The following is a 24425-nucleotide window of genomic DNA, read 5'->3' as shown; positions in this document are numbered from 1 at the left end:
ACACTATTTGAATACTCAGAATAGCCCCCCATTTGCTGCTTCCCAAGCAAGTGATCCCCCTGTGACTGGGGGTGTGCAAAGTCAGGGCTGACGACCACCAAGTGTGGTTGGGGAAGGACGGAAGAGAGACTTAAGCTAAAAAAAGGTTGGTTAAGCTCTACCACCTTGAAGGTCTTTCTGATCCTGAGCCGAAGGAAAGCACATGAAGCCTAAACCAAGATCATGGTGATGAAATTATGAAATTTGGAAGTTTGGAGTTCATGAAAGAATGGCTAAGAAAGAATTCTTGAGATGTTTTTGGTGCAAAAAGGTGATTTTATTATGGCACAGGGACAGGACCCGTGGGCAGAAGGAGCCGTGCTGGGATTGTGAGGAGTGACTGATTATATACTTTTTAATTGGGGGGGTTAGAGAGAGCATAAGTCTCTAAGGAATTTGGAAGCAGGGCTTTCAGGATCTTGAGAAGCTAGCTGCTGTTAAGTAACTAAAGTTACTTTTAGTCTTTAATAATATCAAACATAAATATTAAGGCACTAAGGCAGCCATGAGTTCTTGGAGGAAGGTCACGTTCTGTATGTTTCAGGTGTCTATCAACGGGCTGCAAACTGTAAGGAGATTTAACTTAAACTACACGTTCCTTGGGGCACCTAGGTGGCTCAGTTGGTTAAGTGTCCGCCTCTTGATTTCCCCCTCATGATCTCCTAGTTCGTGAGTTCTAGCCGAGCGTCCACTGCCAACGCGGAGCCTGATGGGATTCTCCCTCCCCTTTCTCTCTCTGCCCCTCTCCTGCTCTCTGTCTCTCACAATAAATAAACCAAACAATTATTATTGCCCTCATTTTGGAAATTAACCAGAGACCTCTAAAATCACCAGTCAGGGGTCCTAATCTGCCACAGATGTTCAGCCTCAGCTGATCTCTTGCCAGGCAGGAAGGACAAAAAGTAAAAAGCACTTCAAATTTTAGTTGCGGCATGGCTTTGTGTTTGTATAATCTCTCTTAGGTTTTTAGCAAATAGAGCTCACAGACCTCCCTCCCTCCCCAGGTCCCTTGAACTGGCAACCTATTCACAGGACTGTTCCAATATGTTTTTACTCAGTACTTTGGGACTGAGCTTTGCTCCCTGGGTAGTTAAATACAGTCTCCACGGGCGCCTGGGGGGCTCAGAAGGTTCAGCTTCCAACCTCGGCTCAGGTCCACGATCTCACAGCTCAAGAGTTGGAGCCCTGTGTTGGGCTCTATGCTGACTGCTCAGAGCCTGGAGCCTGGTTCGGATTCTGTGTCTCTGTCTCTCTGCCCCTCTCCCTCTCCCCTCCCTCAAAAATAAATAAACATTAAAATAAAAACACAGTCTCCGGAGTTAGCCTACCATGGTTGAATGCCTGCCTGCCACGCCATCTGGACATGTTATTTCACATCTCAGAGCCCCACTTTCCTCTTCAGTTGCTTAATGATGATAATGCCCACCAGACAGGACTGTGTTATATATTTACCTGAATGCTGTGTATATAGTCCTTAGCACACTGCATGGCTCAGAGTGAGTACTTCAACATTTCTGTTGGTAATCAATGCTATTGGGATCAATGAAGTCTCAGTTGGCTCATTAGGTGTTGAGCAGAGCCTACTCTGACTTATTGGTGATTTATTATTATTATTATTGCATGGTGCGTTTCTAGATCTCCTACCTATTGATCTCCTTGAGGGAGGGGAAATGCAAGATATCGGGCCAGATGGAAGACAGCCAACATCTTTCCAGATAAATCCTTGCCCCACCCTCGCAATAGGCTCCTTGTTGGAATTTCTCAGGAGCAAGTTGGCCAGTGGCCAGCACGTGGGTGACCGAGGGGCTGGGGGTGTGAGCAGTGCTTTAGAAGACTCAGGAAGAGGAGGAGCTGGGGAGAAGTGAACTGTGGGTTCCTCGATGCAGGCTGCCATACAGACCACAGCCTCTCTGGGACCTGTGGTCTAGAAAACAGGAGAAAGGATGAGCACACCGGGAGACCCAGCCCAACCAGACCTTGAAAGTTGCAGAGGGTAAGTGGCTCATTTGTCTAGCTTTCCATGCCAGCGACAAGGGAAAGGCAAGGGTTCTTTGCCTTTGGAGATGGGGTGAGCTACAAAGGATGACTGTCTGCCCGGGACAGAAGTGAGGAGACCCGAGCCTGGCCTTGCCTGGTCACTAGCAAGCTGTGCAATCTTGGGCAAGTCACCAGACCTCTCTGGGCCTGTTTTCACATCTGTAAAATCAGGCATCGGCATCGTCACTCTAACGACGATATCTGGCATTTGTACAGTGTTTGCCAGTTGCACTTTCCCAAATGGCACCTCGTGTGATCCCCGCGGCAGCTCTTGTTGGAAGAATGCTTGTCACATTTTACAGATGAGGAAACTAGAGTGCGTGGGGCCAGTTATTATTCAGTTAGGGCCAAGCAAGCCCGGACCCAAAATCCTGGTCTCCTGAGGAAAATTCTGGCCTCTGGTGAGCATACTGTTCCCCTGGAGCTGTGAAATCCGGATTCCTCGCTCGTTGTCGAGGACTTCTGTCTCCTTCTTTTCTCCCCCATGCCCTCCCTCCTTCCTTCCTGCCAGCTGTTCCAGCCTCTTCTCCACCAGCCTCCCAGAATTTCTTCTCATTCTGCAGGCCCAAAACACTCATATTTCTGAGAAGGGGGTGGTGAACATCAGAAACCCATTCCCACCCTCCCTGGTTAGCACCTGCATGCAATGCAGCCTGTTTTCCAGAATTCTCTCTGCTCTGTGGAATGCCTTCCTCTAGGTCCCAAGAGGTGAAGTAAGTGGGGCTTTAACCTTCAGGGCAGCAGTTCTCCCGGTGTGAGCCTAGACCACTCACCGTGGGTCGCAAACTTCCAGGGTGCTTGGTTACATGTGCGGATTCCCAGCCCCTCCGCGCCAAAGTTGGTGAGTCAGAATGGGCATCTTAGCAAAGCCCTCCCTGTTTCTGACAGGCATGTATCACAGTTTGGGAATCACTACTCCTCCCATACTGCACTACTGGCCAGCAGAGGGCACTTCATAGATTACTTAACAGTGAACTAACTATCCTTGTATTTCTGGGAAAAGTCCTTCGTGATAAAGGTGGATTATTTTTTTAAATTTTTTTTAATGTTTATTTATTTTTTTGAGAGAGAGATTGACAGAGTGTGAGAAGGGGAGGGGCAGAGAGAGAGAGAGGGAGATATAGAAACTGAATCAGGCTCCAGGCTCTGAGCTGTCAGCACAGAGCCCGAAGTGGGGCTCGAACCTACGAACTGTGAGGTCATGACCTGAGCTGAAGTTGGACGCTCAACGGACTGAGCCACCCAGGCGCCCCTATTATTTTTTAAGTAAACCCCAGGGTTTAGCTTGGTTGTATTTTAGTTGGAGTTTTGCATCTCTACAAGTTACATTTGTCTAGAATTTTCTATCTATCCATCTATCTTGCTTGCTTGCTTGCTTGCTTGCTTGCTTTTTTGTATGCTATCTTCATCGGGATTGGGTAATGGTGGCTTTGTAAAGTAAATTGGGAGTCTCACCGTTATTTTTTACCGTCTGAGATGATTTGGCATTGGACTTATTCTTTGAAGATTGGATAGGACTCAGCTGTAACAACAAGCTGGGCCTGATATTATTGTAAAGGGTTAACATTTCACTGCCTTTCTCCTTTCTTGAATGATTTTTGGTCTGTTCAGGTTGTTACTTCTTGAAATCGATTCATTTCCCTGAGTTCACCAAAAATCTACACACAATACTCTTCCATTTCTGTAGCACCTCCATTTTTATTGTCCTTCTCAATATTAATGTATTTCTTTCACTTTTTTTTCCTTTAATCGTGTTTTTCTATTCAGGCTTTTCCAAGACCCAACTTCTTTTTTCACTGAGTTGAAGCGTAATTGACAAAACACAAACCGCATAGTTAAAGCGAACAGTTTGATGAGCTTTTAGCATAGGGATACATCTGTGAAATCATTGCCCTCATCAAAATAAATTTATTATTTTGACTTTATTCAGTTTTCTAGTTCCTGAATTTCAGACTTTCTACTTAATAGTCAATCCTTCTATTTATTGTGTGTGTGTATTTTATTTTTTCCCAGTTCCTTAAGTGAAAGTTAGCTTGTTTATTTTTAAATTTAATATATAAATACAGTTGATTCTCATTATTCATGGCAGTTGTGTCCTATAAAGTCATTGAAAACAATGAATTAGGGAATTCTGAGCCATTGCTCCTAGGGAAAATACAGGCTTAAGTCCTTGCTAACATCTGGGTGCAACGTTTTTGTCAAAAAATCAATGTATAGCCTTGGGTTTGTTTGGTTTTTTTTTTTTTTAAGTTTACTTATTTATAATCTCTACACCCAATGTGGAGCTCAAACTCATGACCCCCAGATCAAGAGTCACACACTCCAGGGTGCCTGGGTAGCTCAGTCGGTTAAGTGTCTGACTTCGGCTCAGATCATGATCTTATGGTTCGTGAGTTCGAGCCCCACATGGGACATGATTCGTGGGTTCAAGCCCCGTGTCAGGCTCTGTGCTGACAGCTCAGAGCCTGGAGTCTGCTTCAGATCCTCTGCCTCTGCCCCCCTCTCTCTCTGCCCCTCCCCTGCTCTCTCTCTCTCTCAAAAAATAAATAAATAAAACTTAGAAAAAAAAAAGTCATACACTCTACCAACTGAGCCAGCCAGGCACCCCTCAATATATAACCCTGTTTTATGTGTGCCTGTGGTTAAAGCCTCCTTTAAGAATGTAAGTTGTTGAGGGGCGCCTGAGTGGCTCAGTCGGTTAAGCATCCAACTTCGGCTCAGGTCATGATCTCACGGTTTGTGAGTTTGAGCCCCACGTCCAGCTCAGTGCTGACAGCTCAGAGCCTGAAGCCTGCTTCAGATTCTGTGTCTTCCTTTCGCTCTGCCCCTCCCCCATTTGTGCTCACTCTCTCTCAAAAATAAATAAAATGTAAAAAAAAAAAAAAAAAAAGAATATAAGTTGTTGATTTGTTAATGTAGAACTCACAGTCCACAATGCTAAAACTCATGTCTGAACAAAGCTTACTTAATACACATATTTTTTCCATAAGGCATATCACAGCCTTTTTGTGCTGAGGAGTGCTAGCCAGCATTTCAGCATCACTCTTGGGGCCATTTTAAAGAGCAAAATCCCTGGTGCAACTCAGGGAATGTATTCAATGACATTGTAATCATGTTACATGGTGACAGATGGACAGATGGTAGTTAACACTCGCTGTGAGCACAGCATAGCATGTAGAGATACATTAGACACCTGAAAACTAATGTAACATTGTGTGTCCCCTGTAAGAAAAAAATAATTAAGAATTTTTTTATGTTCATTTATTTTTGAGAGAGAGAGTGCGCATGCACAAGCAGAGTAGGGGCAGAGACAGAGAAAGGGAGACACAGAATCTGAAGCAGGCTTCAGGCTCCAAGCTGTCAGCACAGAGCCCCACTCTGGGCTCGAACCCACAAACCGTGAGATCATAACCTGAGCCGAAGTCAGACACTTAACTGACTGAGCCATCCAGGCGCCCCTAAAAATTTTTTTTAGTATTATTTTTTTTCATTTTAATTTATTTATTTTTGAGAGAGAGGGAGAGCACGAATAGGGGAGGGGCAGAGAGACAGAGGGAAACACAGAATCCGAAGCAGGTTCCAGGCTCTGAGCTGTCAGCCCAGAGCCCGATGCAGGGCTCGAACCCATGAACCTTGAGATCATTACTTGAGCCAAAGTCAGACACTTAATCAGCTGAGCCACCCAGGCATCCAAAAAAAAATGTTTTTTTAATTTTTTTGTACATTTATTTATTTTTGAGAGATAGAGCACAAGTGGGTGAGGGGCAGAGAGAGAATGAGACACAGAATCCAAAGCAGGCTCCAGGCTCTGAGTGGTCAGCACAGAGCCCGACACGGAGCTTGAACTCACAAACTGGGAGATCATGACCTGAGCTAAAGTCAGATGCTCAACCGACTGAGCCACCCACGCGTCCCCCCAATTTTTTTTAAGAATGAAAAAAATGGGGCACCTGGGTGGCTTAGCGAGTTAAGCATCTGACTTCGGCTCAGGTCATGATCTCACGGTTTGTGAGTTCAAGTCTGACATCAGGTGAACTTGAGCCCACGCTTCAGGTGAGCACGAACCCTGCTTCTGGTGAACACAATCCCCACGTTGGGTGAGCCCCACTTCTCTCTCTCTGTCTGTCTCTGTCTCTCTCTCTCCGCCCTTGCTCACTTGAGACCTCTCTCTCTCTTTCTCTCACACACACACACACACACACACACACACACACACACAGCAAGATCACCAACAAAAAGCACAAAAATTCAACCCTTGCAGCACTCAGTAGATCATGAGAAGGACACTTGTTCATAATATGAGAGCTGAAACAAGAAACAAGAAGGCAGAGCGTCACTTTGTTCAACTCCAGCTGGGAACGTGTACATTGGGCAGCTCAAGTTTATCACTGTTCTGCTCAAGTCCACAATGTCTGCAAAAATGCCACAAGCATTGATTTAGGGGTCACAGGTAAAGTGTAACAGATAGGCGAATTCACAAATACGGAATCTGCAAATGATGAGGATCAATTGTAGCTAAATCATTTAAGGTTATATTGAACTCATGGGATACAGACAAAGCCATTCTCTCAGAGGGAAGTTGATAGCAACAGGATGTTATATATCCTCAGTCACAGTCTCAATTCTGGTTTGTCGGATTCTGATGCCACAGAAAGTGGTGTCCTCATTTATCACTAACCTCTGTTCAGGTCATTGTATAGCTAGCTCATCTGGGAGGGTGTCTGCCCACTGATACCCTAGGGAACATCATAGAATATGCCCTGGACCCAGAGAGTCAAGACCCGAGGCCTGAGTCCTGGCATGGCGTGTACTAGAAGTGTTCAAGCAAAGGGTGGAGGCTCTGGAGAATGATGGAAAACACGCCAGCCTTGGATTTGAGCGCTCACTTTCCCTCTCTCTCTCTCTCTCTCTCTCACTGGCCGAATAAATTTTGCTAAAGTACTCAACTGCTCGGAATCTATTTCCTCCTTATAAAGTGTCGTGACCCACCAGATGGTGACAGAGACCAAATGAAGTGGTGGGTGGGAGGTATTTGGAAAACACTAAAGAGCTGTGTTAATGTGAGGTGGGGGAGGATTGTCACCATGTTAATGGCATTCCCAGAGTGTGCCACTCTCTGACCTTATGCCCACAATCTGGACTCCATCTCACTGGGACCCTATCATTCCAAAACCTAAGGAGACACGAGCCCAGGCTGGCTGATGCCAGATGGAAGGGAGAGACAGGGACTCAGCAGTCCTGGGGAGGCTGATCCAGCCCATGGAAGGCCCGAGGCCCTCGTTAGAAGAAGGCACAGGGCCTGGAACCACCCGGAGCCCTTGGCCACCCCAAGCCCATAAACCTGTCTCCTTTGTCTCAAGCACCATGAGTGCCGAGGAGGACGCCAAGTGGCTTCAGTGGGTGACACACCAGTTTGAGACCATTGCGGGAGAAGACCGGGAGATCAACCTGCAAGAATTCAAAACAGCCTTGAATGTGAAAGAGGCAAGTGTCCGCTCCCGAAGTAGGGCCCCGCGTTCATAAAGGAAGAGCCATCCGGCTCTCAGGGACACAGTACGTCACAAGGAGGGAAAGATCGCTCCCTGGGCGTCCTCGGGGCTCAAGACCCCACCTCTAAGCAGGATCGGAGGACGTTTCTGTCTCTGCTACCGATGCCCGTCCGTCCCTTTGGTAGCCATGGCCTCCTGGGGTCTTCAAAACAACATGTGAAGTTGGGTATCAGCAGCTTGCCAAATCTTAAGAAGTATTTTTGGCCTCATATTTTCCACCGGCCTCACGGGCAGAGTTGATGCTATCGTGTACGTAAGCCTCCTTCCAAGAAATAATGTTTTCCAATGGTTTGTATCCGTGAGACACCCACACTGTCCCCGGTCCTCTCCCAGTTGATAGGGTCTCTGCCCATCCCTGGAACAGCCTGCATGCTGGGCAGACTGGGGAGACATCCACAGAGAGACAGGGGGAGTGAGCCGACAAATGTCAACCTCTCCCCACCTGTTTTGTGGGCTGGCATCTGGTGGTGGCCTGTGTCCTTGATAGGGGCGGGCCAGGGACCATCTACATGTCCCCGTTTGGACCAGAGGGCCCCTCACTTGCTGGTAGCAGGGATGCTGCTAAGAGCTCTAAATGCCATGCCTCCTTCTATATAGTGAACATGGGGAAGGAAAAAAAAGACCTGCCTGGCAGAACATTACACTCTCAACAGGAGGCTGCAAAATACCTTAAGATAAAGACCATTCAAGATGGTGGAGACTGATTAAGGTCTTACCCAGTGCTCTAAGGAAGAAAGAGGAGAGCCAAGGCAGGGCTGACTGTCTACAGCCGACTTTGGCCCCCACTTGGCGCTTGTAAACTCCTCACGGTCCCTTTAGGTGAGACCTGATCCCTATGAACCCCTCCCCCTGCCCCGAGGGGAGCGTCTGCGCTTGGTATATCTGGGGCTCTGACCCAGCGTGTCTTAATTTCTGTGTTGAGTGTCTATCACCAGGCCCGGCAGGCAGGAGTTGTGTGGGACATGGCTGCCGAATGAATGAATGAATGAATGAATGGACTGAGTGAATTGGCGCTTAAGAACAAGCCTGAAGTGTAGGCTACCGGCAGCTTAAACAGTTAGTACAGGAAAGACACACGTGTTCAAGCACCATCCTCCAAGACCTTCCTGGTTCACTCATCCCTCGTGTTCACCCCAAGGGGATGAGACAGGACCTGGGAGGAGCCTGCAGGGGACCTTCTGTTTGACCCTTTTTGCAGGTTGAGGGGTCTGAACTGCAAGGCTGATGGGGGCGATGGCAGGTAGGAGACAGACAGTCCATACAAATGACCAGGCTGCCGTGCCGGCAGAGGGCCTGAGGCCCAGACACAAGTCCATCCTCCCTGCAGGGATCTGAATAGTTCTTCCACCGGGAGTCCGAACTTGCTCTAGGCAGGCAGGATGGGCCATGGACACCGCCCCCTAGTGTGGCCAAGCGGACAGATCACACCCTGCGATCACACCCCACGCACCGGAAGCACCGGACGGAGTCCTGCCGGAATCCCACCACCCCAGGGCGCATGCGCGCGCGCACACCGCGCGACCTCAAAGCGCAGGCCCCGAGTCCACGCTGTGCCTTTTCCCGTCCTTCTCTGGCCACAGTCCTTCTTTGCCGAGAGATTCTTCGCCCTGTTTGACTCCGATGGAAGTGGCACCATCACGCTCCAGGAGCTGCTGGAGGCGCTGACCCTGCTCATCCACGGCAACCCCATGGACAAACTCAAATTCCTCTTCCAGGTGTACGACGTTGACGGTAAGGGCTCTTGGGGGGCGGGGGTGGCCTCAGTGGGAGGGGACAAAAGGAATCGACCCATCTCAGCGTCTCTGGGGCAGAACAGGACTGTTTTCTCCAGGCCAGGCTGATGGCTGTCTCCCTCGGCGTGACCCCGACCCGTCTCTCTGTGTGATCTCTGCTTCCCTTTTGTGGAAGGTGGCGAGAAGGGGCCATTCTAGCCCAGGAGACCAATGCCTTTGATTCAACTCACCAGAATCCAGAACTTTCTTTTGTTCTTTTCTATGTTTGAAAAAAGAAATTGCTTTATTGCTTTTTCCATATTGTAATAAGAACGTTAAGTCCACTGTGAACATTTTAGATGATACAGAATGGTTTTAAGAAGAAAGCAAAAATCACCCATAACATTTTTCTCTACTGCTTTCTACTTGATCTCTTTCACTCACACACACACACACACACACACACACACACACACACATTTTTTAAATTAAAAAATGGGATTATACTATGCATACTGCCTTTTCTTACTAAACAATATAAACACTTGTTTATGTAAGACTGTATTGCTTTGTAACATCATTTTTACTGTAGCAGAATATGTATAACATTAAATTTACCACTTTCACCATTTTAAAAATGTTTTTATTTATTTTTGAGAGAGAGAGAGAGAGAGAGAGAGAGAGAGAGACAGAGTGCAAGGGGGGAGGGGCAGAGAGAGAGACACAGAATCCAAAGCAGGCTCCAGGCTCCCAGCTGTCAGCACATAGCCCAAACGCAGGGCTTGAACCCACGATCTGTGAGATCATGACCCGAGCCCAAGTCTGACGCTTAACTGACTGAGCCACCCAGGCGCCCCCACTTTCACCATTTTTTAAGTGTCAGGTCCACAGCATTAAGTGCATTCACCTTGTTGAACGATCGTTACCATCACCCATCTTCACAACTTTTTCATCATCCCAAACTCTATACCCATTAAACACTCACTAGCTTCTATTCCTCCCTCCCCAGCTCCTGGCAACCACTTTTACTGTCTGTCTGTAAGAATTTGACTATTCTAGGGTATTTCATATGAGTGGAATCATAGAATACTTGCCCTTCTGTGACTGGCTTATGTCACTAGGCATAATGTCTTCAAGGTTCACCCATGTTGTACTATGTGACAGGACTTAATTCTTTTTTAAGGCTGGACAATATTTCATTGTATGGATAGACCATGTTTTGTTTATACATCCATCAGCGGACCCTTGGGTTTCTTCCACCTCTCGACTATTGTGAGTGATGCTCTTATGAATACAGGTATAGGTCTTCGAGACCCTGCTTTCCATCCTTTTGGGCATAGACCCAGAAGTAGAATTGCTGGATGAGATGGTAGTTCTATTTTTAGTCTTTTGAGGAACACTGTAGTCTTCCACAGAGGTTGTAACACATGACGTTCCCACCAGCCATGCACGAGGGCTCCAGTTTGTTCACATCTTGCCCACACTCGTTACATTCTGTTGTTGTTGTTGTTGTTGTTGTTGTTGTTGTTTTTCTAATTGTAGCCACCCTGGTTACTAAGTGGTAACTTAGTGTGGTTACAGCATTACTTCCTGTGGCCACATCATATTCCACTGTATGTATATATTGATACTGGGTCCCATGCAGCAGAGTCTAGGAGTTAAGATCTCTGACTCGGAGGTCAGGCTGCCTAAGTTCAAAATCAGCTCCATCGCTTATTAATAATCATGGTGGGGGCGCCTGGGTGGCTCAGTCGGTTAAGCATTCGACCTCGGCTCAGGTCATGATCTCACGGTTCGTGGGTTCAGACGCCACAACAGGTTCTCTACTGTTGGCACGGAGCCTGCTTCAAGTCCTCTGTCCCCCTCTTTCTGCCCCTCCCCTGCTCGCGCTGATCTCTCTCTCTCAAACATAAATAAACATTTAAAAAATAATAATTATTATTATGGTGAGCCTTGGGCAAGATACTTAACTTCTTTGTGCTTCAGGGTTTTTTTACCTATCACATGAGAATAATGGTTATAATAACAGTATATATTCATGAGGTTGATAGGATTAAATTAGTTAACTTGTGTAAACTCACAACAGTGCCCAGCACAGGATACACCCTTTATAGGTGTCAGCCACTATGTGTTACTGTTTACTCAAACTCCATTACCAAAATGGACAATTTGTCTCCCCCTTCCCGCCACTTTTTTAAAAAATATTTATTTATTTATTTTTGAGAGAGAGAGAACACCAGCAGGGAAGGGGCAGAGAGAGAGGGGAAGAGAGAGAATCCCAAGCAGGCTCCATGCTGTCAGCGCAGAGACAGATGTGGGACTCAAACTTAAACTGTGAGATCATGACCGGAGCCAAAATCAAGCATCAGATGCTCAACCGATTGAGCCGCCCCCATGAACATCCTGCTTTTAAATCTTTGGCAACTCTGAGGCGCCTGCTTGGGATTCTCCCTCTCTCTCTCTCTCTCTCTCTCTCTCTCTCTCTCTCTGCCCCTCCCCTGCTTGTCTTCTCTGTCTCTCTCGAAAATAAATAAATAAACTTGAAAAAAAAATACACTTAAACCTTTGGCAACTCCGTGGCAGCAAGCATCTCTGAAGGCCTGGAATCATCAGAGGAAGGGATTCTGCAGTGAGAAAGAGGCACCCAGTGAGACTGGGATGGTTGGGGAGGCCAGACTGTGCGGGCCTCGGTGGCCAAGGTTTGGAGTCTCAGTACAATTAGCAACGGGGAGTCATTGAAGAGTGTTGAGCAGGGAAGTCACTGGGCTGGATTTGCATCCTGAAAAGCTCAACCTAGGTGCGGGCCTGCTGCTGGGCAGGGCCCTCTGGCCTATGGGGTTTCTCTAGCTCCTCGCTGCACCTGACTCAATCTAGCCAGACCTCATTCCTGGAACCCATTCCCCAATAGGATATATAACATCCTGTTGCTATCATCTTCCCTCTGAGAGAATGGCTTTGTCTGTATCCCATGAGTCAGGATGGAATGGTCTTGACTCTCTGGGTCCAGGGCGTATTCTATGATGTTCCAAGGGTATCCTGACGCTTCCCCTAGTATGTGGGCAGTTGGCCATACCCACTTCCTGAACATCTTCCTCAGACCCCACTCAGTCTCCATGGGACAGTCCTCACTGTCTGAGCATCAAGCTTTGCTCGCTCCTGAGGTTTACTGATGACCTCAGATGGAGAGGTCGGTTTGTGACGGGAGGAGTGGCACACTCACGTTCTCCTAGCAGGCAGTGGCGGGGAGGAAGGCAGGGCAGGGCAGGTGAAAGGAGATTTGCAGTTTTTTGGCAGGAACTAGAGGGCATTCCCTTCCGGTGGCTTCTGCTTTCTCTGAGATCCAGCGAGGGACTGGATGGCCATGGAGGTGAGAAGTGGTCCTTGCAGACAGCAGGAGAGTGACTACACTAGAGAAGCAGGAGAGGGTTGCAGGGCAAGTTGAAGGCCTTGCTCTGGCTGGGGATAAAGCTTCCTGCCCTCTTGGGTGCTTTTCTTCAGGAGTGTCCTATTAGCTGCCCTGGTGCAGGAAGGGAGAGAGCAGGTGGCTAGATTCCTTCAGAGATGGGATATTTTTAGGTCATTGGAATAGAAGGACAGCGGGACAAGGAAGAAGAATGTGTGTCTGAGAATAATTATGAAGGAGGACCCTAGTTTTGAAATTAGCCAAGGAGAGAATAAAGTTGGATGGATGACAGGGTGTGAAGGGGACAGGGGAGGGACTGGAGCTCCAGATGTGGTTAGAAACCTGTTGCATGGTGGCTCTTGACTAGGAAAGCCGAGGACAGGAGTGTGACTGGAGAGGGGTACTTTAGACTCTGCCCTGGCATGTGATTTGAGACTTTGGCTTTGGGTCTTCCTGACGATCACAATACCAGTAAAGACTTTCCATTTATATGCAACTACTTTTTTCCAGATACTGCAGTAAGTGCTATATAATGATCTATCATCCTTGAACCAGTTCTGAAAGGGAGGAATTATGATCCCCATTTTATAGATGAGCAAAGTAAGTTTCACCACTCAGAAGGACTTACAGCCCCCCAGCAGTTAGTAAGGGGCAGAAATCCAAAGCTACCTCAAGTGTGTCTACATCCCAACAGGCCTAGAACTCATTAATCACAGGCCCGCTGCTCATGAAGAATGGAAATACACACAGAAAAAAATATGCCTCTAATTCTCATCGCGGTGGAGAGATTTGGCTTCTTTTTCCCATCACACTCTCAGTCACCCATATTCATGTAAAGTCATGTGGCTGGACTTGAGTGCCCAGCTGTGGCCTCTCAGGACAACATGGAAGAGGAAGATCTGCTTCAAGTGAGAGAGCAACAGGGAACTTTCCCTCACCACCACCCCACGTACAGTTTGCTTCCGGATAATTAATACTCTAAGCAGAGTAATCCTTACAAATTAAGCAAGCAAGTGCATCTTCTGTGCAGATGGTCTTGGAAGCTCAGTACTTAGGAGGCTGCAGATTCTCGAGAAAGACATGCACTGAGGCTAAGAGGAGTTTATTTGTCCTGAACTGGGCAGTAGGGAGCCATAGAAGGTTTCTGAGAGGAGGGTGATAGTGTGTATTTTTTGATTGCCTGGTCTATACCCCGAAAGGGAGTTGGTTCGCAGAAAACTGGAGGTGGACGATTAGGGAACGTTCGCCACTCGATGCACTGGCTGTGTATGGGAAGGGGAGTCTGCGGGTACAGAGTGGGGTCCCGGGCAGGCCCCCACTCGTCTTCATCCCCACTTGGGACAGGCAGCGGCTCCATCGACGCGGATGAGCTGCGCACCGTGCTGCAATCGTGCATGCGCGAGAGCGCCATCTCGCTGCCAGACGAGAAGCTGGACCAGCTGACGCTGGCGCTCTTCGAGTCGGCCGACAAGGACAACAACGGCGCCATCACCTTCGACGAGCTCCGGAACGAGCTGCAGCGCTTCCCCGGGGTCATGGAAAACCTGACCATCAGGTGCGGCCCTGTCTCCAGCGTGGGCACTGCCCGCGTAGGGGTTACCCTTCAGGTGCGCAGAGGGGCCCGAGGCCCCGGGGATCCCTCAGCTCCGCCCCCAGCTCGGCCAGCCCGGCTCAGTCCTGCTCCAGCCCCGCCCCAGGCCCACCCCAGCCCCGCCCCACCACGCCCTACCCTACCTAGGCCCGCTCCAGCCCCGCCCCGTCACGCCCTACCCTGCCTAGGCCCGCCCCACCGGTAGCCCGCTCTGGCCCCGCCAAGCCCCGCCCAGCCCCACTCCAGCCGCTCCCTAGCCCCGCTCCGGCCCCGCCACGCCCGACCCCGCCCAGACCCGTCCTACCAGTGACGCGCTTCAGCCCCGCCCAGGCCCGGCCCCACCACGCCCTACCCCGCCCAGGCCCGTCCCACCGGTGACCCCCCCCCCCTGCTGCCCCGCCCAGCCCCGCCCAGCCCTGCTCCACCCCAATCCAGCCCCACCCTGCCTAGGCCCGCCCCACCGGTGGCCCGCTCTAGCCCCGCCCAGCCCCTCCCTAGCCCCGCCCAGGCCCGTCCCACCGGTGACACCCCCTTCAGGCACGCCACGCCACGCCCTACCCTGCCTAGGTCCGCCCCATCGGCAGCCCGCTCTGGCCCCGCCCAGCCCCCCCCAGCCCCACTCCAGCCGCTCCTTAGCCCCACTCCGGCCCCGCTCCGCCCCGCCAGACCCCCCTCAGACCCGTCCTACCGGTGACGAGCTTCAGCCCCGCCCAGGCCCAGCCCCACCACGCCCTACCCCGCCCAGGCCCGTCCTACCGGTGACCAGCTCCAGCCCCGCCCTACCGGTGACCAGCTCCAGCCCCGCCCAGCCCCGCTCCACCCCAATCCGCCCTAGGCCCGCCCCACCCGTGGCCCTCTCCAGTCCTGCCCGTCCCCTTCCCCGCCCCGCCCCAGGCCCGTCCTGCCCAGCCCAGCCCCAGCCCCACCATGCTCCAGTCCCACCTCGCCGCACCCTGCCCAGCCCCACCACTCCGCACCCTGCCTAGTCCCGGCCCGCCCCACCCTCGCCCAACCCCGCCCAGCTGCATTCTGCCTAGCCCCTCCAAGTCCGGCCTTTGCCCTCTTTTTCATAGGGGACAAAGGTCTCGTACTGCGGGGCAGCTATGGTCTTGCCTCCGTTTTCTACAATGTCTTTTCAGAATCAACCTCACAGTATTAAGCACCTACTGTGGGCTGGGCATTTATACAAATATACCAGTGCATTTTATAGCAACGCCCCAAAGGAAGTTATTTACCTCACCTGAAGTAACTTACCTGGGGTCACACAAATAATTAGCAAAGGCAGTCATTTATTCAGCTTGATGGAGCAGGCACCGTTAATTTATATGTAATTGATACCAATAAACAAATGCATAAACTAGGGAAGTACTAAATTGGTAAGGGCTGCGGAGGAAATAAAATAGACGTGGTGTAACAACACACCAAGTTTGACTCCGAGCTCTGAAAAGTGCCGGGTTTGTAATTCATTCTTTTCGTGTATTAACTTACTTGTGGGTTATTCACCACAACACGTCTCAGATTCTTCCATCCTTTTCGATTGCCTCCCCCCCCCCCCCCCCCCCCTCAATTGGCAAGTAAGGGAGGTATTGAAAATAGCCATGGTAGATGCGGCATCGGACAGATGGGAGTTCCATCTCGGCTTCACCTAACTGTGTGACTGTGAGCAAGTCGCTTGACCTCTCTGTTTCCTGGTGTCAAGGGAAACCGGCCCACTTGCCACGAGGCTCCAGAGACTTGGCGGGTTACAAGGGTCGGGGGGTGGGGGGGGATCTCTAGGTTCCGACTTCGGTGGTGCCCGCCGCAGCCCGCCTGGCGGAGTCCCCCTGAGCGGAGCCCCTTTCCCACAGCGCCGCCCACTGGCTGACGCCCCCTGCCGCCCGGCCGCGCAGTCGCCGTCCTCGCCCTCTGACCTCCGCCTACTGGCACAACCACCGCAGCCACCTGCTCTGCCTGGCCGCCTACGCGGGCCTCCACGTGCTGCTCTTCACTCTGGCGGCCTGCGCGCACCGGGCCCTGGGCGCCAGCGTCATGGTGGCCAAGGGCTGCGGCCAGTGCCTCAACTTTGACTGCAGCTTCATCGTGGTAACACTCCGCCGTCCTAGGGCAGGGAAGCGGGCGGGAGAACTGATGATGTAGGTTCCTCATAGACCGACAGGTGGACACCTGGGGTGCCTCAGGGCAGGATGGCACCTCAGACGTCAGCTGGGGCAATACGCGGTGGACATGAGGCCCAGAGAGGGGCAGTGACGTGTCCATAGTCACGCAGCACGTAAAACACAGCTGGCGTTTTTATTTTATTAAAAAAAAAAATTTTTTTTTTAAGTTTGTTCTCGAGAGGGAGAGAGAGAGAGCGTGAGCGGGGTAGGGGACATAGAGAGATGGAGACGCAGAATCCGAAGCAGGCTCTAGGCTCTGAGCTGTCAGCACAGAGACTGACATGCTAAGGGAGGGGGCGGGGGGCAAACTCACAAACCGGCTGAGCCACCCAGGTGCCCAACACAGCTGGCATTTTTGTGCACTTACTTACTCTGTACAGTCACCGGGCTAAGCACTTTCCGTTTGGTATTCACAATAGCCTTATAGTGGACCCTGGAGGAGGTGGGGCTGGCTCTTGTGCAGGGCTCCAAGCAGAGAGCACGCTGTAAGAGCCCTTGAATGCCAGGCTAATGAGTCAGAATATGATACTCTGGGCCAGGGAGTGGGGTCTCCAAGTGGTTTCGATTCTGCTCCAACAATTAAAACAAAAATCCCTTCCAATAACCCAATTCATGCTCATTTACTTGTAATTATGTGCATACCCTATTATCATTAGCTATTAGACTTACGGCACACTATATGGCAAGAGTTATCCTTAATGATCAGGGATGTACAGCTTTAGTTCAAATACTCTTCTTGATAATATCAGCTTCTTATGTGGGTTTTTTTTTTTTTTAATGTTTATTTTGAGAGAGAGTGTGAGCAGGGGAGGGGCAGAAAGAGAAGAAGAGAGAGAATCCCAAGCAGGCTCTATGCTGCCAGTGCAGAGCCCGACTCGGCACTCGAACCCACCAACTGAACAGTTGAGCTCATGACCTGAGCTGAAATCAAGAGTCGGTTGCTCCACCAACTGAGCCACCCAGGTGCCCCGTGGGTTTTATTTTTATCCTCAGAACTGGCTATGTGTGGGAGTTGGAGACCCATGACTTATTTTCTTGGTCACTTGCTCTTGCATAATTAACATTGCTTTCAATCAGCACTTTCTCTGCAGGGAATCTTTTTAAGCTACTTGTCCTTTCTGTGAGAGGTACTTTAGCTTTGTTAGAATCAGACAATGTAATCTACAAGTCCACATATCTGGGCACACGTACATTGAAAGCAAATGAGCAAGGAGGGAGCCCTTGTCAAAAGCCCCTTGGAAAAGCCAGTCTTTCTCCTCCAGGACACCTTGAGAACTAGACATAACATGTGACGTCTGCCGTGAAGACTAAATGAGGGCACCATGTCAACACAGATATTAAATATTACCAAAAAGCTTATGTACTCCTCCTGTGTTTAGATCAAAGTAATACCAGCAGTCATTCTGCAACATTTTCTGTTCCTGCCCCAACTCTGGAGACGCTGCTTTGGACACCCCAGCTGTGGACCTAGGGGGGCAGTGAAGGCTTGGGGACAGGGGAGATGGGGAAGCGGCCGGTGCAGGAAACACAGCCCAGAAAGAGGCTGGGAGTTGGCTGCCGGGGAAAAGACAACGGGGCCGAGAGAGAGAGAGAGAGAGAGAGAGAGAGAGAGAGAGAGAGCGAGAGAGAGAGCGAGAGAGAGAGCGCGCGAGAGAGCGAGAGCGCGAGAGAGCGCGAGCGCGCGCGAGCGCGCCAGCTGAGGCTCTCCGCCACGTTGCCCGGCCAGGTGCTGATGCTCAGACGCTGCCTTACTTGGCTGCGGGCCACGTGGCTGGCTCAGGTCCTGCCGCTGGACCAGAACATCCAGTTCCACCAGCTCATGGGCTGGGTGGTGGTTGGGCTCTCCCTTGTGCACACCGTGGCCCACGTTGCGAACTTCGGTGAGTCGCCTGGGGGCCGGGAGCCCGGTGGGCCACCCACAAACCACTCATTATCAGCCCTGTGTGCCCTGCATGCCCGGTGGGTGGAGAAGGGGTCTCTGCCTGGGTGGGTGCCTGATGGGGAAGGGTGGGGACCCCAAGGGAAAGGTGGAGAGGGAACAGCTTGTCTTGTGCTTGTCTCCAGCGCTCCAGGCTCAGTCCGGGGCCAGCCCCTTCCGGTTTTGGGAACTGCTGCTCACCACGAGGCCCGGCATCGGCTGGGTCCGTGGCTCCGCCTCCCCGACCGGAGTGGCGTTGCTGCTGTTGCTGCTCCTTATGTTTGTCTGCTCCAGCTCCTGCATCCGAAGGAGCGGCCACTTTGAGGTGCCAGGCCCTTGCCCCTTTGCTCTCCCAGGCTGGCCTCCCAACTTCGTTTCATGCCGTGTCCCCCCTCACTTACTCCAGAGCCCAGGAAGTGCCCAGGCTGCTCTGCATGTTATGTGCCCGCGACTTGGGTTCTTCCCCTGGGCTGCAGTTCATGTCTGCAAAGCGAAAAATGTTTTGCTCTGGAAGATTCTGCCTGTTTGCTGGCATGCCCCCTGCCCTAATGGGATTAAGCTAGGAAGGGGAAGGCACACAGGCTCACTCAGCTTCCCCATCTATAAAATGGCCCTATAATTCTCTACCTATGAATTTATGTTAGGAATTAAATGGGATACTATATGTGAAGCCGCTAAGTATACACCTGGCACGTCAATGCTCCAGCGGAGGAGCGTTAGTTCTGCGCAGGAGGTCACAGATTTGGTTTGAAGCCCAAAACCAAACCACATCAGGTAGACAGAGAGAGAGCACCAGCAGCAATCCTTTGAAGTCAGAATCTGCATCTTCGCTTGACCCACAAGGAATCTGATGCTCAGACAAGTAATTTCCTAGCCCACGCTCCCACAGCCAGTAGTAGAGCAGGCATTCCAGCTCGGTGCTCTGCTCTTTTCTTCTCCATGCTCAGGAAATGGCTGTCTTCATGTCCCCCTGAGAAAGGGTCAATGTGATGGGGACCGTGATGCTCATGAGCCCTTTGGGGGCACTCCACTCTGCCCAGAACATCCCCAGGCAGAGGTTTCGGATGTTTGGTGTGAGCTCCAGGAACCCTTATACGATCCCTGGGCCAACGGCCCAGAATAAATAAGCCCCAAAGCTTCCCAGCCCCAGCCCCTGTCCCCAGGAGAGCAGTGCATGACCAAGGCTCTGGGGGCTTCCCTGTTCCACCCCCAGGACTTGAGCTCTGGAAGCTTACTGCCCCCTCCCTCCTCACCCTCGCAGGTGTTCTATTGGACTCATCTGTCCTACCTCCCCATGTGGATCCTGCTCATTGTGCACGGGCCCAGCTTCTGGAAGTGGCTTCTGGTCCCTGGCATCTTGTTCTTCCTGGAGAAGGCCATCGGGCTAGCAGTGTCCCGCATGGCAGCCCTGTGCATCGTGGAAGTCAATCTCCTTCCCTCCAAGGTGTGAAGGGGGCTTGAGGTGCCTAGGGGCGTTGCGGATGGTAGGGCGCAGCAGCTGGGTACCCTGCTAGACCCGCAAGGAAGCAGGGAATAGCGTAGCTATGGCCCCTGCACAGCAGAGGAGACAAGCAAAGTGTGGGATCTGGTCTAGCCTTCAGGAGGGACATTTTAGGAAGCGGCATGACAGGTAGGCAGGATACCATGAAAGATCAGTCTTAAGAGCCTGCAAACTGCCAGGCCCTGTGCCAGGTCACAAAGACGGCTTGGGCACTGTCCTGCTTTGCCCTTTAGTTACAGTGTAGGGCTGTATGGGTGACAGCAGAGTGTCAGGAGGTATGAAACTATCTTTGAGAGGTCAGAGAAAGCTTCAGAATGCGGAAGGAGATGCCCCATCGGGGTTTTGAGACATGAGCAGGAGTTTATTGCGTAGACAAGATAAGGAAGGGTACTCCTGGGGGAAGGAACGGGCTGAGCAAAGGCACCGAGTTGTGGTAGGGGTGCTGTCCTTGGGGACTATGGGTAATTTAGCACAGCTACAGCCAAGGTGCCAGGGAGAGGGGTGGGCGGGGCCTGGTGGAACGCCTGATGGGGGGGGCGGTAGTAAGCCAGTTTATTTTCCAGCTAGATTTCTGCAGTGGCTCTGTGGAAGACGGTCCAGTGAGGACCATTTGGGGGCTGTTGCACAATATGCAGACGAGAGCTCATGAGGGCCTTGACCCTAAACAGGGGCAGTGGCTGTGGGATGGGAAAGGGGTGGCATATCACAGAAAGACTCAAGAGGTAACCGGCTACATTTGGGGTCGGGGAGAGGAAGGAGCCTAGGACATCTCCTGGGTGGCTGAGTGACCGGGCCATTTATGGAGAAAGGGAGGGCAGTTCTGGGTGGCTCAGCTCTGGACAGCCTCCGCCGTGATTAGCTGCGGATCCCATGGTTTCCTAGCTGGTGGCCTTGAACAAACTCCTTAACCATTCTGAGCCTTAGCGTCTCATCTATAAAGCGGAGAAAGAATGGCATCCGTCTCAGAGAACTGCCGTGAGGACCAGAGATGACACTTTTAAGTGCCTCGCGCGGGTCTCGCATGCTGTGGGTGCCCAATAAACAGAAGCTGTTGTCCAGGGGGATATTGTTCTCCTGGGGGAGATGCCCATTAGTGGTTGGATGCCAGCCAAATACTACAGCAGTTGCAAGAAACGGGCTACAGCAGTCAGGGGGCTTCACCGAGAAAGGCCACTGCCAGCAGTGTTCACCCCATAAGAAGTGGGATCAAACCAGGATCAAACCCTACTGTCCCTTTCTCTGATCATCACCTACCCCCTGGCTGGCAGAGGTGCCACAGGCCAAGCCCCACTCACAGGCCGGAGGGTCTCACGTCCAGGGCTGGCCTGGTGTGTGACGGAGGAGGATGACCCAGCCTCTGCCCTCTTGCCCAGGGGCCCCTGGGCCTGCACGCATGACCCCGATCTTCCTCTCTTCCCAGGTCACCCATCTGCTCATCAAGCGGCCCCCTCTGTTCCACTATAGGCCGGGCGACTACCTGTATCTGAACGTCCCCACCATTGCGCGTTACGAGTGGCACCCGTTCACCATCAGCAGCGCGCCGGAGCAGAAAGGTACGCCAGCCCCGCTGCTCGCTCGGCAGGCATTTACCGAGTTCTGCCTGGTGCCAGGTGCGGGCTGGGAACTGGGAACCCGGACGTCAGCAAGGCCAGGGCCACAAAGTCGACCTCCAAAAGCTCCAGGAAGCTTACTAGACAGAGAAGGAGATGAGGGAGGAGACAGAGCAAAAGACGTGAGGAACAGCATGGAAAGCTGGGAACACAGGGCAATTTAATGTAGTCGGCGCTACATCGAGGGTGGGGCGGGGAGGGAAGAAGGGAAGGACAGGGCGGGGAGGCAGGAGAGAGGGTCAGAGAAGAGGTGGAAGGCAGACAAGGTGGCTGGCAAAGCTGGCTAGAGCCCGGGTGGGGCCGAGAGGGACTCTGAATGGGGACGGTTGGTGCCAGCACTTGGGAGCCCGCAGGGGTCTGAGGCAGAGAAGGAGTGAACTCAGAGGAGCCAGGGAGTTCTCAAGGGCGCTGTGGCGGGAAGCCAGGCTTCCCCCATCTCTGTGGAGCCCCAAGGCAGCAGAATCCCTCCAATCCTTCTTCCCCATCCCTGGACCACTCCCATCTCTCTCTGGGTCACCAGCACACCCGTGGAACTGCTCAGCTGATCCTCCCTTCACCCAGTGGACCTCTGGCCTCCACCCATGTACGTGCCATCCTTCTGGTCCTGGACTGTTGTTGAGCCGGCACCCAGACCTGTGCCCTCTTCCTAGGCCAGAGATAGCCTTTCCACCTTAAGTGGTAATTCTGGCAGCGAATGGCTTGCCTGACCCTTGCTCGGCTTCATGAGGAATGAAGGGTCCTGGTTGCCTGTGTCCTCTGACCCATCCCTATTAAAAACTTTAGTTCCATTTAGGATGCCTCCCAGCGCCGGCCCAACAGGACCCGTGGCCCAGCCCCCACAGTTCAGACCCCAGGCAAGGGTTCCTCATGTGAGGCTACGTACCACCTGCCCCGGAGTCACCTGAGTGGTGGCTTGGATGTACAACGGGGCAAAGGTGGGGGCGGAGGCAGGAGGGGGAAGGTTCTTTTCTTCCTATTTTTCTTTCCTGTTCTGTTTCTCCAAAAGAGATCTGCTCTCAGAAAATTCAAACCGTATAGGAATATGCACAGAAGAAAATTAAAATCCCTCAAACAATTCCATCCAGAGAAAGCCCTTGTCAGTCTTCTGGTGAACAGTCTTCCAGATCTGTCTTTATATACCCACGTGGTTCTATAGATGTGGAGATGGTTTTGCCTACACGGGGTCACATTCTTCACACTGTTTTGCAGCCCGCCTTTTCTCTGTGAGCAGTATGTCATAAAAGTCTTTGCATGTCAGTTCTTTAAAAAAAAAAAAAAACAAACTTTCCAAGGGGCGCCTGGGTGGGCCAATCGGTTGAGTGTCCGGTTTCAGCTCAGGTCATGATCTCACGGTCCGTGAGTTCAAGCCCTGCATCGGGCTCAGAGCCTGGAGCCTGCTTCGGATTCTGTGTCTCCCTCTCTTTCTACCCCTCCCTGGCTTGTGCTCTGTTTCTCTGTCTCTCAAAAATGAATAAACGTTAAAAAAATTTTTCTAATAAATAAATAACCATTTTTAAAAACACAAAAAAAATAAATAAGAACTTCCCTTTGCATGGCTGCATAGTATTCCAGTATAGTGATACCAGTATGATTAAAATGACCACATACACTAGATGGATGTGCCATTGACTTGGCCGATTCTCGAATGGGGTTTCTTCAGGACGTTTGCTTGGGACCTGCCTGTCTCTCGGGCCCTGAGCCTCCTGTGGTGGGCTGAGTGAGTCCGTATGAGGGCTGGTACATACTCCAAGTTGGTTTACGGAGCTGGCTCACAGAAATCAGGGGTGGATTCAGGTCGCCAGTAGTAACTGATTGCATTCTCCCAGCGTTTAGGGAGGCCCCCCACCTCCCCCCACACATGCACTCACTGTGTGGGGCGCCTCAGAGTGTGTTGTGTAAACAAGGCACAGCCCAGCCCCCCTGGCACTTGTAGGATCAAGGGAGAGGAAGCCTCGGAGAATTAACTGAACCTTAGCATCTTCTTCGATTGTGAATGCCCACAGCCAGCCACAGAAGCATTAACAATACCTGTGACTCTTTCAAAATAAAAATCACAAGGTTCTTTGAGATCGCATTGTCATGGTTGCCGGCACCTCGGGATATCCTTTATGCTCATCAACGACGTCAGGTTTCCGTAGCCACGCAATTCTGGCGGGACCTCATAGTCCTGTGTTGGCAAAGAAGCAGACGTATTCTTCAATCACACATTTGGGGGGGGGTGTGTGCTTGTTTTTTGGTTTTTTGGGTTTTTTGGCAAACAAATACATGCTGTTTCATTTGTGATTTCCATGTGTGTGACTTTGTGTATTTAAAAAACCTTTCTCTGAGAAGGAGTCTCTCCGTTGTATTCACAGGACTGCCAAGAGAGTCCATGGTTTAAAATGTTTTTTAAGTTTATTTCTTTATTTTGAGAGAGACAGAGAAAGTGCAAGCAAGAGAGAGAGGGAGAGAGAGAGAGAATCCCAAGCAGTCTCTGCAGGGTCAGCACAGAGCCTGATGTGGGGCTCAAACTCATGAACAGTGAGATCATGACCTGAGCTGAAATCAAATCGGACGCTTAACCCACTGAGCCACCCAGGCGCCCCCATGGTTTAAAGAAATTGTTTAAAGGGTAAGAATGCCTGAGCAGGAGATCTCTCGGGGGGGGGCCTCCTTGTTCAAATGTTGTGGATTCTCTCTGATACCCTTCAGCAGAGGGGTGGCCACCCACACCACCTTTCTGCCGGTCACCCCTCAGCAGAGAAGCTACATCCCAGGTACTGGGCACAATGAAAGCCATTGTTCGTGCCACAGGCTGAACACCTACTGTGTGCAGAGCCGTTGACAAGCACCTGGTTGAATGTGGGAGGGAGTGGTCGCCACCTTGGTGAGACCCTGGCCTGATGGAGGAGGCAGGGCCCCCTCCCCCA

At 51.3% G+C, this 24425-nt stretch overlaps 1 protein-coding gene across 1 annotated transcript in view; it reads left to right on the top strand.

Moving 5' to 3' along the window:
* Positions 1 to 1982: 1982 nt before the first annotated feature.
* The window catches only part of NOX5 (NADPH oxidase 5), a 34119-nt gene continuing 11676 nt past the window's right edge, over positions 1983 to 24425 (top strand). Inside the window, exons 1-9 of the mRNA XM_047861782.1 lie at positions 1983 to 2032; positions 7437 to 7560; positions 9206 to 9356; positions 14085 to 14295; positions 16179 to 16413; positions 18214 to 18367; positions 18552 to 18730; positions 19667 to 19849; positions 21327 to 21459. Coding sequence (XP_047717738.1) covers positions 1983 to 2032; positions 7437 to 7560; positions 9206 to 9356; positions 14085 to 14295; positions 16179 to 16413; positions 18214 to 18367; positions 18552 to 18730; positions 19667 to 19849; positions 21327 to 21459 — 1420 coding nt within the window. The remainder of the gene's footprint in view (positions 2033 to 7436; positions 7561 to 9205; positions 9357 to 14084; positions 14296 to 16178; positions 16414 to 18213; positions 18368 to 18551; positions 18731 to 19666; positions 19850 to 21326; positions 21460 to 24425) is intronic.

This window comes from Prionailurus viverrinus, chromosome B3 (genome assembly GCF_022837055.1).
Source record: "Prionailurus viverrinus isolate Anna chromosome B3, UM_Priviv_1.0, whole genome shotgun sequence".
Lineage (NCBI taxonomy): Eukaryota > Metazoa > Chordata > Mammalia > Carnivora > Felidae > Prionailurus > Prionailurus viverrinus.
Note: the sequence above shows the minus strand (reverse complement) of the source record. Positions and strands in the feature narration are given on the sequence as shown.